Source organism: Thamnophis elegans, chromosome 4, assembly GCF_009769535.1.
Source record: "Thamnophis elegans isolate rThaEle1 chromosome 4, rThaEle1.pri, whole genome shotgun sequence".
In the NCBI taxonomy this organism is placed as follows: domain Eukaryota; kingdom Metazoa; phylum Chordata; class Lepidosauria; order Squamata; family Colubridae; genus Thamnophis; species Thamnophis elegans.
This window is the reverse complement of record NC_045544.1, coordinates 86,616,493-86,631,957: the sequence shown is the minus strand read 5'-3', so window position 1 is coordinate 86,631,957 and position 15,465 is coordinate 86,616,493. Positions and strand designations below refer to the sequence as shown.

Below are 15,465 nucleotides of genomic sequence, written 5' to 3'. Positions count from 1 at the left end.
TGACTTTTGAGGAATTATAGCAGTGATGGATAACCTTTTACATCACTGTGTGCTGACCTCCATGCCGGAAATGGCACGCAAAATTATCTGCCTGGACTGCACGGCCTTGTTGGCCTTTGGGTGCATGGGCATGCGGGCACACAGGGGCACGTCTGACAACTGGCCATCACGCATGCATGTGATGGAAACCCAGAAGTTCGGGTACTGGTGGGTGCATACACGCCGGAACGCTGCACTTCCGGGTTTTGGCACTCCCACATATGCAAAGGCCAGCTGACCGGCACACATGTGTGCACAGGAATGCGGAAGAGGAGCCAGAGAGGCCGCACATCCTGCATGGGATGGCTCTACATGCTGCTTCCAGCATGCATGCCATAGATTCGCCACCACGGAATTATAGGAAAAGGCCAGAAAGAATACCAGATAAATAATATATTTCTTTTGTCCCCACTTTCAGCACAATGTTCAACAATATTACATGAATATCTTCCCTAAAAGGAGATGCATAGCTTTGTTTACCTTTGTACCTGACAGCTGAATAGCCCAATGACTGAGTTCACACAATGATTTGTTGAATAATTGACAACTGATGCATTCACGTAGCATTCTTTTTCTTAAAACATGGTCTACAATTTCAAAGTATTCCCAAAATCAAAGAATGATGTTACTGCACTGTGTAACCATAGTTGATGCGGAACTGAAGTAGATAAACATAAATTTAAATCCTTTCTTGGTCAATGCAGATTGTATATGTCAATTTAACCTCTAGCACAAGTCAGCAGTAAGATTCATATGGTAACCCAAGTATGTTTTGTTGAGGGCACTCAAGAACTAATGAAAAGTCTATTTATAGTAATAATAATAAATATATGATTGTGTTGCTTTTGAGTTGATAAATAAATAAAGGGAGACTAGTATAGATCTATTTCAAACGATTTAGCTCTCATCAGCTAGCCATACCCTTACGGGAATTTGAACCTGGGCTGTTTTTACATGTTAGGCAGTTGTATTAGCCACTAAGCCACAAGCTCTCCTCCCTTATCAGCTGAGCCAAGGAAATAAGTAAGTGTTATGTCACAGCACTTGGGCTATTTGGGCATACCAGGTGCTTTGACACTTATTTCCTTGGCTCAGCTGATAAGGGAGGAGAGCTTGTGGCTTAGTGGCTAATACAACTGCCTATACAACTGCCTAACATGGAAAAACAGCCCAGGTTCAAATTCCAGTAAGGGTATAGCTAGCTGATAAGAACTAAATAGCTTGAAATACACTATATTGCCAAAAGTATTCGCTCACCGATCCACATAATCAGACTCAGTTGTAAGCGAATACTTTTGGCAATATAGTGTAGATCTATACTAGTCTCGCTTTATTTATTTATCAGCACAAATGCAACACAAAAATGGTTTCCTGCCTGGAAGGCTCTTAGGGTGGAGCTGAAAGGCAAAAGGGAAGCAGTACGCTCCCTCCCATATTTGGGCATACCAAGTGCTTTGACATAACACTTATATATGATTGTGTAATACTTTGTACAGAATGGCAAGCATTAATAAAGAAAATGATGTTACAGATGATCCAGGACAAAAGGGAGAAAATCAGCAATAGGAATGTACTTATCACTCCAGGCTCCTGTCCATTCACATTCACCCCATGGATTTCTGATCCTGATTAATTGCTCCAGCAAGCCATGGTAAGTAACCTATAAACACCACAAATACAGTCATTGGATTGGATTATTTTACACATTGCCTGTCCCCTCCCACTGCCTTCAGTAAGTTCAGTTACACTGTGACTGCACTGATTGTTTTTCATTAAGAACAAAAACAATTCTGAGCTTTTGGAATCCAAGAAAGTGGAGAAGATCTCTGTAGCCTGAATTTTGTCACTTGTGATAGTAATCCCTCATGGCTCTTTTAGAGATGTGAGGCCACACCTGAGAGACAATCAATGTTTTCCTAAGGAATAATGTTTGCCACCTGCCTTGAACAAGATGGTAAAGCACCCTCTCCCGAAGCAGCTTTCCCTCAATCTGGCCATGCATGATAATTTTCAGTCAGCCTCCAATTTTATCTCAATAACCAGCACTTTGAATTACACCCAAAAGATAACCGCCATTCCCTTAAAACTTTAAAACACAGTCCCAAGATATGTCAAGCAGTGCTTTCCCATAGTTGAATCTGCCCATATTCTACAGAGAGCTAATTGAAAACTACCCCTTGAAGAAAATGCAGGGCATTGACTAGATCAGCAGCTCTCTACCTTTTTTGGCACCAGAGACCAGTTTTGTGGAAGACAATTTTTCCAGGGGACAGATGGTTTCAGGATGCAAGCCGTAGGTGAGCGAGCAACACTTCATCAGCATTTGCAGCCACTGCCCAGAGCTAGCATCACAGCCTCAGCTCCACCTCTGATCATCAGATATTAGATTCTCTTAAGTAGTGCACAACCTAAATGTTTCACATGCGCAGTTTATAGTAGGGCTCATGCTCCTATGAGAATCTAATGCCTGATGACCTGAGGTGGAGCTGAGGTGGTGATGTTAGCACAGGGAGCAGCTGCAAATATAGATGAAACTTCACTTGCTCACCTGCCGTTATTGTCCAGAGTACAGCCTACTTCCTTACTGATACCAGTCTGTGATTCAGGGGTTGGGGATCCCTGGACTCGATGATAGAGTCCCTGTGGTAACCCACACTCCTTCCCTAAACTCAACCCCAGCTTTCCCTGTAAGGAAATATTATATCATTCCAAGATTTGTGCCTTGTTAATTGCCACCCAGAATCTTTCAGGATAGGAGCAGGCTAAAGATAAATAAATATACCAACAAATAAATGTTTTACTGAACTTTAATTTTGTTGCAAATTAGGTTTTGAAAATTTGTATTTTTACCTCTTCTGCTCCAGTAACAGAATAAGCATGGCGTGAGAACAGCTGCTTATTTGTTTTTTGCATTTTTGCACTGGTATTCTAGGAAGAAATTAAAATTATTGTCATATTAAAATTATTGTCAAAACATTTCTAGTTTCAGTGCATGCTGTTTGAAAGTCATAAGAATCATAAAGTTGGAGAATCATTTAGTCCAACTTTCTCCTTAGAATTGGAAATCCCAAGCTTAAGCATCCCAAATAAATACTTGAAGCTCTCCAATGTACAAATGCCTCTATTTCCATGAAGTGACTTTATTTAGATGTTTCTTAGTAAAATTGAATTGTAAAATTCCATTAGATCTAATCTTATCATCTGAATGTAATGTAAGAACTGAAGCTGGTGAGGCAGAAACCATCATATCTCAAGCCAGACAGAACCTACAGGTAAAGATTGAACAGATGTCCAAATCTCAACACTGGAAAGAGAAACAGCGAATTTTTTGTTTGGAGACTCCAGATTTATTATCTTTTCTGTGAAGTTGGGTAGACAACTAAGAGCAAGAGTTGGTCACCTTTTACATATTAGGTTCTTACGTATTTGAGAAGTGTTAACATTCTGACACCTAGCAACAGAAGTCCCAGAAGTCCAGATTGTATTCATTAGGCCAGGACTGTTTGTTAGCTGAAGATCTTAAACTTTTCCTGCCATCTGTGAACTGTCTCCACTTCAACTTAATATCACAATACAAAGTCCAGCAGCGAGCTCTGGTGGAGACACTCATGTTGTTGTTGGCTCTTTGCAGGGAAAAGCAAAAGAAGAAGAAGAAGCTGATGTAGGCTGCAGACTTTGGCACCTGGGTGCCAGGCAGGTCCAGGATGGGCCAGTGTGAAATCATCCTTGCAAGGCAAGATTGTCAGCATGAACCCACACCAGCAGCAGCCAGACTGCTGATGCATGGCAGGCTCACCAGCAGCCTAAAGGCTAGGGAGCCAGCAGCGGAGGTAGCCAAGGGGAGAAGAAGCAAATCAAAGAAAACAACATAGGTCAGTTGAGGGCAGAGGGCAGGGAGGTGACAGAAGTGTAATATAGGTAATATAGTGTCTATGCTATGTAGGAGCAGCCAAAAGGCCAGAGATAGAGGGAGATGATGGATGAGGGGAGTTGAAATGGAGATAGTTCCTTCAGGGCAGAAGAATGTGACCATGGGACACTACAACAGTTGTAAATGTGGGTCAATCACTAAGTTTCAAAATTTTGACTATGGGAACACTGTGATGGTTGCAACATTGCGGACCTTTTGTAAGTCCATTTTTTTCAATGCCATCATAAATTTGAATGATCACTGAATGATTAGATGTAAACCAAAGACTAGCTGTAAGGCAGTGGTGGGTTTCAAAAAATTTGGAACCTCTTCTGTAGGTGTGGCCTGCTTTCCGGGTCCACTGGTGGAACCTTTTCTAACCGGTTTGGTAGATTTGACGAACCGGTTCTACCGAATAGGTGCGAACTGGTAGGAACCCACCTCTACTGTAAGGGGTGTATTTCCTTGAACTAAACTGATAGTGAATAGGGCACATCTAAAAAGTAGCACAACATCTTTTATTGAAGAGGAAAAACATTTGTATTTGGAAAGTGTTCAGTTTTACAAGGGTAAAATGCATGAATTGCCTGGATGATTGTAAAAGGTGGATTTGCTGTAATGTTACTGGTGGTTGTACTTATGTTTTTGTTATTCTAAACAGTTTCATAATATTAGCAGAATATGTTGATTCAGGTAATCCACCAGCCAGAATCTTCAGCTATAAACTGCTCAAAATTCTAGCATCATAGCAAGAAGTTGGACTCTCTTCCTGTACTGGTGGAAAAGGGAGAATCTTCCCGCCTTTCATATTCTTGTATCATTCAAATTCTGCTCCAAAGGATTCCATCACACACTGATTTTTCAGAGCAGGACTAAAATAAATCGCAACAGAGGTAACATCCTCTATTTTTTTTTTTCATACAGGCACATAGACAGTTACACATAACTAGCAATTTCTTATAAAAGAAAGCATTTCCAAAAGCAGCAATTTATACCAGAAAACATCAAGGGAAATGCAGTTTGTGTAATGAAACTCCTACATGTATCAATTTTCCAGGTTTTTCAAAGTATGTTTGTGAAAATAAACTTGTCAGATTTAAAATATCTGCATTAGGTCACACACTCAATAAATGACTCCCACAAACTGACAACATCTTCTGAATTGTCTGCAAATAGTGAGTAAACAAAGGACAGCAATGCCAGACTACAGTAAATAGCTACTGAGGAATCAATCTTGATCAAAATAGCAAATTTCTTCATCTGTGGAAGTGCATGTGGCTTCCTCTTACAGAGAACAATTGTATTCCTATTAATCTGATCCAAAGTTCACTCAACTCCATGTAAACTCTCTAATTTATCTGATGTAAATACTTAAATGTTTCATCTAATTGCAACTACCAGCGTCCTGCAGCACTGTGGAGAAAGCAGTACAGCACATGATATTTTGTCAATGGCCTCACCAATTACAATGGTGAAATTGGTGACACAACAACACAGAAGTCATGTTTTCTGCACTGCTTTGACACTAGGATACGAGCATCAAATCAACTTACTCATTATATTCTCAAGATCAAGCTGCAACGAACTGCATAAAGCTGTCTTAATAAGAACACAAACAAGGACATAAAAAGAAAAAAGAAAAGTAATCATCTTACAATGAAGCAGCCCAACAATGAACCAGCTTGCAAAGCTTTTTGGATTATTTGATAAAATTTAGGGGGAGCTGAATTATTATTATACGATTCACAGATCCCACCAGTACAATCTTCAAAAGCTTCTGTCAAGGTTCCACCAATCAAAGCCTCATAAGAACCATTCAATCTACATTGAAGAAATAAGAAAAAACAAAACAGTGATTTAAAAAAAACAGTTACTTTTCGTAAGGAACAACAATATAAATTGAACAAGTGTATGAACAATTAAGTCTCTTTAGTAAAGCCAATGATTTAATATTTTTCCAAAAATTACTGTTTCCCAATTCGATAATAAACTCAGACAATGGTTAATAAGTAGAATTACATGATCATTTACGATCCAGTAATGCCTGTCCAATATGCCCCAATATTCAAGTGGGCATATCAGATTATACAGTAGTAATGGATATGTATAGGTGTATATATGTGTTTGTATAATTATATTCATTTAATATTTTAATAGATTACTGTCTATAACTATCAAAGAGAAAGAGAAAGTGTGCACAAACAGGATAGACATTTTTATTATTTCTGTTGTGTGACCATTATTATCTAACCTACTAGAAATTTTCTCAAAGCTTCTGTTGATTTGCCCTCTGGGAGGATGTTAACATTCACACCAACATACCTTCATTTAGTGCAGCTAAGGATGTCATAGTTTTATGCCAAAAACAGGTCTACATAAATTATTATTAAATCTCATGAGTACAAATTAGTAAATCAGGATGGAAGTTACCTGTGAGTATGAATGCTTCTAACAAACATAATTTGCAATCATGATCTGAGCAATACGTTTGGAGTCTGTAGCCTAAATGGCTAAAAGAAATCAGATTAGAAAGTAGCTTTCTGGAGTGTGTGTGTGTGTGTGTGTGTGTACGTACATACATACATACATACATACATACATAAAAAAAGATGTTGAGATTCTAGAAAGAGTGCAGAGAAGAGCAACAAAGATGATTAGAGGAATGGAGGTAAAAACATATGAAGAACATTTGCAGGAATTGCAAGTTTAATGAAAAGCACTAGGAGTGATATGATAGCAGTGTTCCAATATCTAAGAGACTGCCACAAAGAAGAGAAGGCCAACCTATTCTCCAAAGTACCTGGAGGCAGGACAAAAAACTAATCAAGGACATAACCAATCTAGAAATAAGGAGAAATTTCCTGACAGTTGGAACAATTAATCAGTGGAACAATTTGCCTCCAGAAGTTGTGGGTGCTCCAACACCAGAGGTTTTTAAGAAGAGATTGGAAAAACATTTGTCTGAAATGGTATAGGATTTCCTGCTTGAGCAGGGGATTGCTCTAGGAGACCTCCAAGATCCCTTCCAACTCGGTATATAAAATCTCTGTTCCTGAACTCTGATTAAGTTAAATCCTTAATATTGTGAAAATTAGAGTTGATAATCTTGTGAAAACACCTAGAAAATGGAGAGATAAGCCAGTTAGCTGGGGCGACTGTCTTAAATATTAAATATTCTGGGAGTTGAAGTCCACAGGACTTAAAGTTGCCAAGGTTGAGAAACACTGTTCTATAGGAATGTACATTTCAGGTTCTTTTGATTTCTCAGGAGCTAAGGACAATAAAGTGATTTAGTTGACAATTAGAATGCTGGTAGAAGAAAAATTGGGCTGATCTGGCCAACACATGTCAACTCCCTTTCTAGAGTTTATTCTGTGACAGCAAACAGAGCAAAGATTTTTTTTTCTTCTCTGCCATCATTGCATCAACACTGTTGACTAGTTGAATTGCTGATTACCGTTACATCTGACCCCAGGGTGTAGTGAGAAGCAGCTTCAGAAAGACAGTAATAATACAGGCAAACAATTATTCCCATATTTGTTATTTTCAATAGATACTCCTTGAGAATGTGAACAAATTAGTAGGAAGGACATATCCATATTAGATAAAAGAGGGCAGCCTGAATTATGGGTTCACTGTAAATTGAAAGAGAGGGAGGAAGGAAAGAAGGGAGAAAGAGAGCGAACGAAATAGGCAAGGGCATATTTTTAATTTTAAAAATATCTACTTTGGTTACTGCCATTCTAAATAATTGCCAGCCAGTCTCAAACTTGCATTTTTGAGAACGGTTCTACAATAGGAGGTATGGATCCTATGCTATAACATGATTAATTTTGCAATCTTACTTAATTAACTTAATTTTACTTAATTTTCTGCATCCATTTCAAACTAGTCCAATCCAGTCTGAGAAAAGAACCAGTATATGCATTCACATCTATGAGACTACTAGGGAAGATGATTTAAGATGATACATTAATATTTTGATATTAGCCATTTTCCTTTTTTGGTGAATGCCAAAGTAATGTGAAAGCCCTTAAATACATTGCTATTTTATATTCCTCCCACTAATAAATGCATTTTATGTTTATTTCCCTTAACACATGCATATCTGTACACAGAGAGCTGCATCAGAAATTTCTGAGAAGGTGGAATACTCCCTTTGCATATTAATTTGGTAATTCTTATCTCAACAAGAACTGAATTAATTTTTCTCTCATCCTAGACTATATTCCCTGAAAATATATGCCATAATAAATGTATTATTCTTCAAAGTGCCACTCAGGACTGTTCACTGTGCAGAAAGCATTGAATTATACTTAGTGTGGATTCATTGGTAGCATTAGACACAATTCACAAGCAAACTATAATTAAAAGTCTAATCCTAAGAGCTATTGATGGGAACAGTCTCAGAATTAGCTGCAACTTACTTGGCATAGGCTTTTTCCAATAAGGCACCCCAAAACTCATTGCGTTCTTTTGAGAACAAGTAGACTAGTTGTCCATTTTTTGTGGGAAGCCGGTCATCAACAATAACATCCAACCATTCTCCATACTGCCAAAACTGACCACAAAGAGAAGAAAAAGACCCATAAAGTGAAACGACCAAAGGAAAACATTTCAAAAAGAGTTCATTTGATAAAACCACTGGAATTAATGAGGCACCTTTTTACAGAACTTTATTTTTCTGTGCAAATACCTACTAGATTTGCAATGTGAAATCATTGAAGGAGTTGCAATATATGACTAACAGAGGAAAGAAAAGGAAACTGTTATCTCCTTCAGCCCTCCTTTCTATCAAATACTTATCATCTTCTTTTCCCCCATCTTCTTTGGCCCTTTTTAATTCCCAGATCCTGAAATCAATTCAGTCTTTTTTTCTTTCAGTAAAAAGCTCATACAAGTTTTCCAGATTTTCAAAATCGTTGGTGGGAGTATTTCTCTCAACAGAGCATTTCTGCAAATTCATTTAATCTTATAATCCAATCTTCCACTCTAGCTATTTCATTATTTTTCCATCTTTTTGCGTACAATAATCTTTCCACAGAAAAGGAAACTCTCGTCAATGAGATAAAATATAAACTATATCAACACAAAGGTAGTAGTTATCTGATGGGCGGCATTCTGCCTTTTCTGTGATGTTACTAGATTCATCCAGACTCCCTCCTACTTTCTGTTTCACCCCTGTTAACTTAGTATTATCACCAGATGTGTATAGCTTAAAACAGAAGTGGTACCTTGAAATGAAATATCCCAGCATAGTCCTTCTGGAAACTTTGATCATTGGGAACAACCCACTCTAAAATGGCTTTATTTAAGGTGAGACTTGCAACAGCTGCCAAAACCCAGCAGTCTCCTGGAAACATCAAAGTTTATGAAAGAGATGAATATAGATTAACTGATCAATTCCTCCCTTAAAGGCATGTAACCTAATAACCAAGGCCAAGCTAAATTATTTTGACATCTGAGGGCCAATGGTGTATATCATGAAAAAGAAATAAACATCTAGCTTTTATTACCTAGAAATTTGGTCTCCACTACAGATTGTCGGTTGCTTTCGAATGCATTGTGTAAATGACAATATGGGAGGGGGAGAAGAATTGTTAGAGGCCATAAGAGTGATAAAACAACCATTACAACAAATAAGCCCATCACCTACTATTTGAAGGCTTTAATGCATAGAAAAAATGGCAGGCTAACAGATGTGTTTAAATACACACATCTGTTAGCCTGCCATTTTTTCTATACATTAAAGCCTTCAAATAGCAGGTGATGGGCTTATTTGTTGTAATGGTTGTTTTATCACTCTTATGGCCTCTAACAATTCTAACAATTCTCTCCCCGCCCCCTATATATCAGCCAGTCATAACCTATTGTATATATCAGTGGTGGGCTGCTAACCGGTTTACTACCGGTTCACTCATCCTTGCGCATGCGCGCAACATTTCATGCGAAGAAGCATCCGGCCGGGTGGACGGAGCCTCCCGAACCGGGCCGAACCGGCAGCAACCCACCTCTAGTACATGTGTTCTTTTACAAAAGTAGAAAGTGTTCTACATTTTAAAGCTCCCTCGAAAGCTTGCCAGGCTAAGTTCAATGTTTCTTCCTATTGATGAAGAAATAAAGTTTAATTAATTAAGATCCTGGAGACAGTCTGACTGTATTTCTTTTCATTAAGTATTCTGTCTTAAGTTTGAAAGAAAATTTTACAGGAAGGTAAGCTGACAAAGCATTGCTTTTTGTTTCAAGGACTAATCACTGGGACACATACAAAACAAGCAATAAAGTCAGGGTTTAAACAGCTTATTTCACATTGTTATTCCATGTTTATAGTGTTTGAGTCATCAGACAAAATAATACATTTATTTACTATTTGCATGTTTGTTTTTTGATTGCAGCACACAGCAGAGCATGTGGCAATTCCCTCTTCCCTGAAAAGAAAGAGAAAAAGTGGCTTTTCTTTACTCACCCAGAACCCCCTGACAAATATCTGTACGAGTGGCTCCTCCCTCAATGAACTGGGGGTTTGGGACGAGTTCCTGAAAATAATGGATGAACATTACAACTGGATTTTGCCACTCACATTTCCTTATACTTTCACAGAAGAAAAACCCAATTAAAATGTTTTAGCCTCCCACACCTGTGGTTGTTCCCCAAGTTTGAATTCTTCCTACAAATCCAATGATTTCCTAAACATTTATTTCAACCTTGAAAAGGGGACCCTTGGTTCTTATCTACTGTACAATGAGACAGAATGATTAATGAAAACTGTGGACCTTGCTGAGGGTGCAAACTATTGGACAAAAGGGACATGCCATAGTCCAATAGCTGAAATGGACATACTGTAGGTATCAAAGGCTGCTTAAAGTAGAGTAGACTTTTGTAGGATGCTGTACATGTCAACATGTTGGAAAGATGATTTATCTCCATTTCAGCTCATACAAATGGTGAAAACTATTTTTAAAAAATTAAGAATACAAAAGTACTATAAACCCTATCGCCTGTGACCTGAGCAGTGTTTTTCAAATAATGATATGCTTACTAAGCAGAGTGACTATTCTGATGGTCCCATCCACATCCCCACTTTCTCCTCCTTTTGTAGGCCCAAAGTTCTGCCCTGAATGTGACAGTAAAACTGCATAATAATAATTTCTCTTTTCTTCATATTTGAAGACTAATCCAGTTCTTGTTACAATTCTGATAGTACTATTATTCATTCATTTGTAAGAAATAATTGAAAGGAATACCCAAAATTAAAAACACAAGACAACAGAACTGAAATTGAATTACTATTCAGTTGAATCTTCTACCAGCGCAACAAGCATCAACTTAACAACATATATACACTGCTATACATATATATATACATACATACATACATACATACATACATACATACATACATACATACAAGATTTCTAATTTTAATGTTTAAAATCACATATAAAAAGTCTGCTAAAGTTTTAATCTTATCCATACAAGCTTCTCCACTAGGGATCAGAAAGAGCAATCAGAAAAAAAATGCTCTTTCTCGGAGCATATTGTCTACCATTTGAATTGAAAAGCATACTATGTAGGAAACTGTTGGGGACAAAAAGAAGCCCGGATGGAATAATTTCAAGACAAAGTCAGAAATCCCTAATTGTAGAGAACAGAAAGATTAGATCCAAACTGAGTTATGTTATCAGCTCTTGAAGGGAATCAATGTACTTTCAAGAGATACCGAAGCCAGTCAGGCATTTATTAGAGTATTCAATGTACTCCAGCTAATTCTCCACCACCCACCAATGCTACTTTAGTAATCTTAGCCATAATATACACTCAGTTTAGTGCTCTTGTCTGTAGCAAGAAGCCTTTACCCATACCATTACATGCATGACAGCTTCCAAATGGGAGATGAAGCAACAGGGATGACACTCAGGTAGAATATTACAGTTGAAAGAGACCTTCAAGGCCTTCTAGTCCAAGCCCCTGCACAAGCAGTAGACCATATACCATTTCAGACAGATGGTTGTCCAGTCTCTTCTTAAAAGCCTCCAGTGATGGAACACTCACAACTTCTGAACACAAGCTGTTCCACTGGTTGATTGTTCTGTTAGGAAATTTCTTCCTAATTCTAGTTTGGGTCTCTCTTTGATTAGTTTTCATCCATTGTTTCTTGTCTTGCCTTTAGATGCTTTGTGGCTTCAAATATTGAAACACTGCTATCATGTCTCCCTTGGTCCTTCTTTTCACTACACTAGACATATCCAATTCCTGCAACTGTTATCATATGTTGCCCTTTTCTGCACTTTTTCTAAAGTCTCAACATCTTTTTTATAATGTGGTGGCCAAAACTGGATACAATATTCCTACCTACCTCTAAATTTTGTATTGTGGACCCTAATTCAAGTATGATGACAAAATACGTACCTCTTTGGCAGTTTTATTTTCCCTCCCTCTTATTCAAGACAAGGAGCAATTATCCATGTTTGACTATTCCGACTGAATTGCTATGGATATTGATATCAAACACACCTGATGGAAGGGGCAGCTATCAGGGAAGAAAGCTGTTTTTAAATGCAAGCCTCAGATCCAATTGATTGATCACTGAAGCATGCACAATCTGCCAGTTATTCGATTTTAAAAAAGATCCTAATGAGAATTATTCAGTGGTGGGATTCAAAAACTTTTACTACTGGTTCTGTGGGCATGGCTTGGTGGGCGTGACATGGCTTGGTAGGCGTGGCTTGGTTGGCATGGCAGGGGAAGGATACTGCAAAATCCCCATTTCCTCCCAATCAGCTGGGTCTCGGGAGACAGAGAATAGATGGGGGCAGGAGCCAGTCAGAGGTGGTATTTACCAGTTCTCCAAACTACTCAGAATTTCCCCTACTGGTTCTCCAGAACTGGTCAGAACCTGCTCTGGAAGTATTCTACCAGTGTAAAAAGTTATTCTACAATTGCAAATGTTATGATACTCTTCATTATTACTGCATTTTTAGAAAATGGAAAAAATAATAATTCAGAAATCAAACAACAAATAGATTATTCTTTCTAGCAATTATTTTAATGCTGAAACTAGAATCTCACTACCTTTCATTTCCTCCCCCTTTGAGAAAACAATTGCATGATTGTTATTATCATCCACATTTTAATGTTCCTTGTTTCTGAAACATTATCAAATAAATGGAGAATATAAGACTTTCAAATGATTGCTTAATAATAAATAAAATATGCATTATTGTTTATAGAGGTTCACTGCTTATCCATGAATAAGTCTTTGAAGCTTTCTTCATTCATTTTGGCATTTGGCAATGCACTCTGTAAATCTGAAAATATATTCAAAATTACAGAGAGATTTAAGAAATATCAGAAAAATGTGAAGCACCAAGGACTCCATATTTTCATTATCATTATTTTTAAACTATTATCAAGTGAATGGAGAGTATGTGACTTTCAAATGATCTTTTTGTAATAGATAAAATTGTATTGCTTATAGAGGTTCACTGCTTATGCATGAGTAAGACTTTGAAGCCTTCCCCTTTCATTTTGTTTTTGGCAATGCTCTCTGTATATCGGGAAATATATTCAAAATTATAGAGAGGTTTAAGAAACATCAGTTGTACAATTCAGAACACTGGAGGTTTAAAAAAGCACACAATTACTGTGCACAAGTTTGAAAGCAACTGCTGACATTATATATTAATAAATAGCACAAGAAAAATATATAATATCCAACATAATGCAGGCACTTAAGGCTTCTGTACTGAATTGTTACAGATACCTGCAAGATTGTTCATGTTGATTGTAAAAAGGAAAGAAAATGAAATCAAACTTTGAATAGTGTAGCTGTGGATTAAAAAGAGGAAAACATTATTTTTAAAAAAAACAGCATTTGTAATGCTTTCATCATTTTTAATAATAAATAAGTTTTTAAAAAGCTATTTTCCATTTCTGGTGGCTTTGAAAATGGGACAAGTGAGAAGTCCATAAAGATGAACTATTCTGGAACTCTAGAACCACTCTGGAGTAATCTAAATGCAGTTTTGAAATAACTTTCCAAATTCTGACTATTAATGATGAAGATCTCAGCAGTTCTATGGAGAGGAAATATGTATTTGAACTCATGCTTTAATGGAAAATAGTCATTTAATATTTATTGCATGGAAAATATTCATTTAAGAGAAAAATAAAACAATAATTGTTTAAAAGTAGGGGGTTTATTGTAAATATGATATTAATGGAGAAAGATTCAATGGAATTATATGACAAAATATATGAAAATGGCAAGGAACCATAATAAACATCTTAACCCATTCTCATTCAGTGAAGGCACTATTATTACCTCTAAAATACTTCCACTCTATTTGACTAGAATTGCCTCAAATATGCCCAGAGCACAGAAAGAAATCCTAAAAGAATCAATTTCCAGTCATTTTCAGTGTTGAATGTTGTCAGATGGCCCTTATTCCAGATAGTCACAGCACATGGAACAAAATAAACTTTCTAAGAACAAACTCTGTATAAAGAAGCTTCATCATTTTCAACCCGCATTAAACCTATTTGATCAAGGCAAAAGTTGTTGCAGAAATATTTAAAACAAGCCTTTTTCCCAAGATTCAGAGATTTCCTTAAACAATACAGCTGTTTTGAGTTTGCATTCTTTGAAGCAAACAAAATGTCATTTCAAATCAGCAAATTATCAACAGAAACAACATTCTTACCTGGGGTCGTTTCCAAATAATGCCCTGAGTTTTGGAAGAATAAAGTCCTAATTCTTTATAGCCAAGAGAAGAAGGGCAGGCAGGAAATTGTTCATCTTTAAAGAGAGTCCCGGAGTGCAAACATTGACTTTTCAGGGCCTCAAAATCCTGATTTAGGTATTTTACAATATTTCCACTGGGTCCTATGCCATCTAGGATGGCCTTTTCCCTGGCCAGTTTGAAGGCTACGGCTGACATAGTAGCTGGTTCCCTGTGAATGTTAAAGCACAAAGGGTTTAAAGTTAACAGCAAGGAGGGAAGTATGCATGTGAATGGCCTCGGGGAGGTGGATCAGAGAAATATCTGATACAGTCCCATGCCTCCAAAGAAAAAAGGAACATGCTAAGGTAAATAGGTACATAATGCCAATCAGTAAATGATAAGAATATGGCATTCAATCCACTCTGCATTGTTCCTCTGTTAAATATTACCTTTCTCTTCCTTCTCCTCCCTTTTTTTAATAGTCATCTCCACCCAAACGTTAAATTCAGATTCCATAGTCCTCCATAAGTTGTTACTAAGTACTTATTTTTAATATGGGGGAGGAAAATATCTATATGAGTAAAGAGTAATAATATGAATTGTTAAGTCAAATGTCAGTAAATTGAAAATTATTTTTTGTCCCAGGCTCATACTTTTGAGTGCTCAGTGCAATAATCAAAGGCCAAAGACAAACTGTGGTTCCTAAACCTAAAAGACTCAGTGTCCAAAATCCAATATAGAGAAATAACAGACAAAACAAATAAGCAACAAAACTTGTCATTAAAACCTACC

The 15,465-nt window shown here is 37.2% G+C and overlaps 1 protein-coding gene across 1 annotated transcript in view; it reads right to left on the bottom strand.

Annotated features, from left to right (window-relative positions):
- LOC116507733 (calpain-8-like) overlaps positions 1-14,889 on the bottom strand; it is a 43,615-nt gene extending 28,726 nt beyond the window's left edge. The window contains exons 1-7 of the mRNA XM_032216061.1: positions 14,653-14,889; positions 10,416-10,485; positions 9,184-9,302; positions 8,377-8,510; positions 5,605-5,770; positions 2,890-2,967; positions 1,614-1,699 (exon numbers count right to left, since the gene is read on the bottom strand). Coding sequence (XP_032071952.1) covers positions 1,614-1,699; positions 2,890-2,967; positions 5,605-5,770; positions 8,377-8,510; positions 9,184-9,302; positions 10,416-10,485; positions 14,653-14,889 — 890 coding nt within the window. The remainder of the gene's footprint in view (positions 1-1,613; positions 1,700-2,889; positions 2,968-5,604; positions 5,771-8,376; positions 8,511-9,183; positions 9,303-10,415; positions 10,486-14,652) is intronic.
- Between the last annotated feature and the right edge of the window lie 576 nt (positions 14,890-15,465).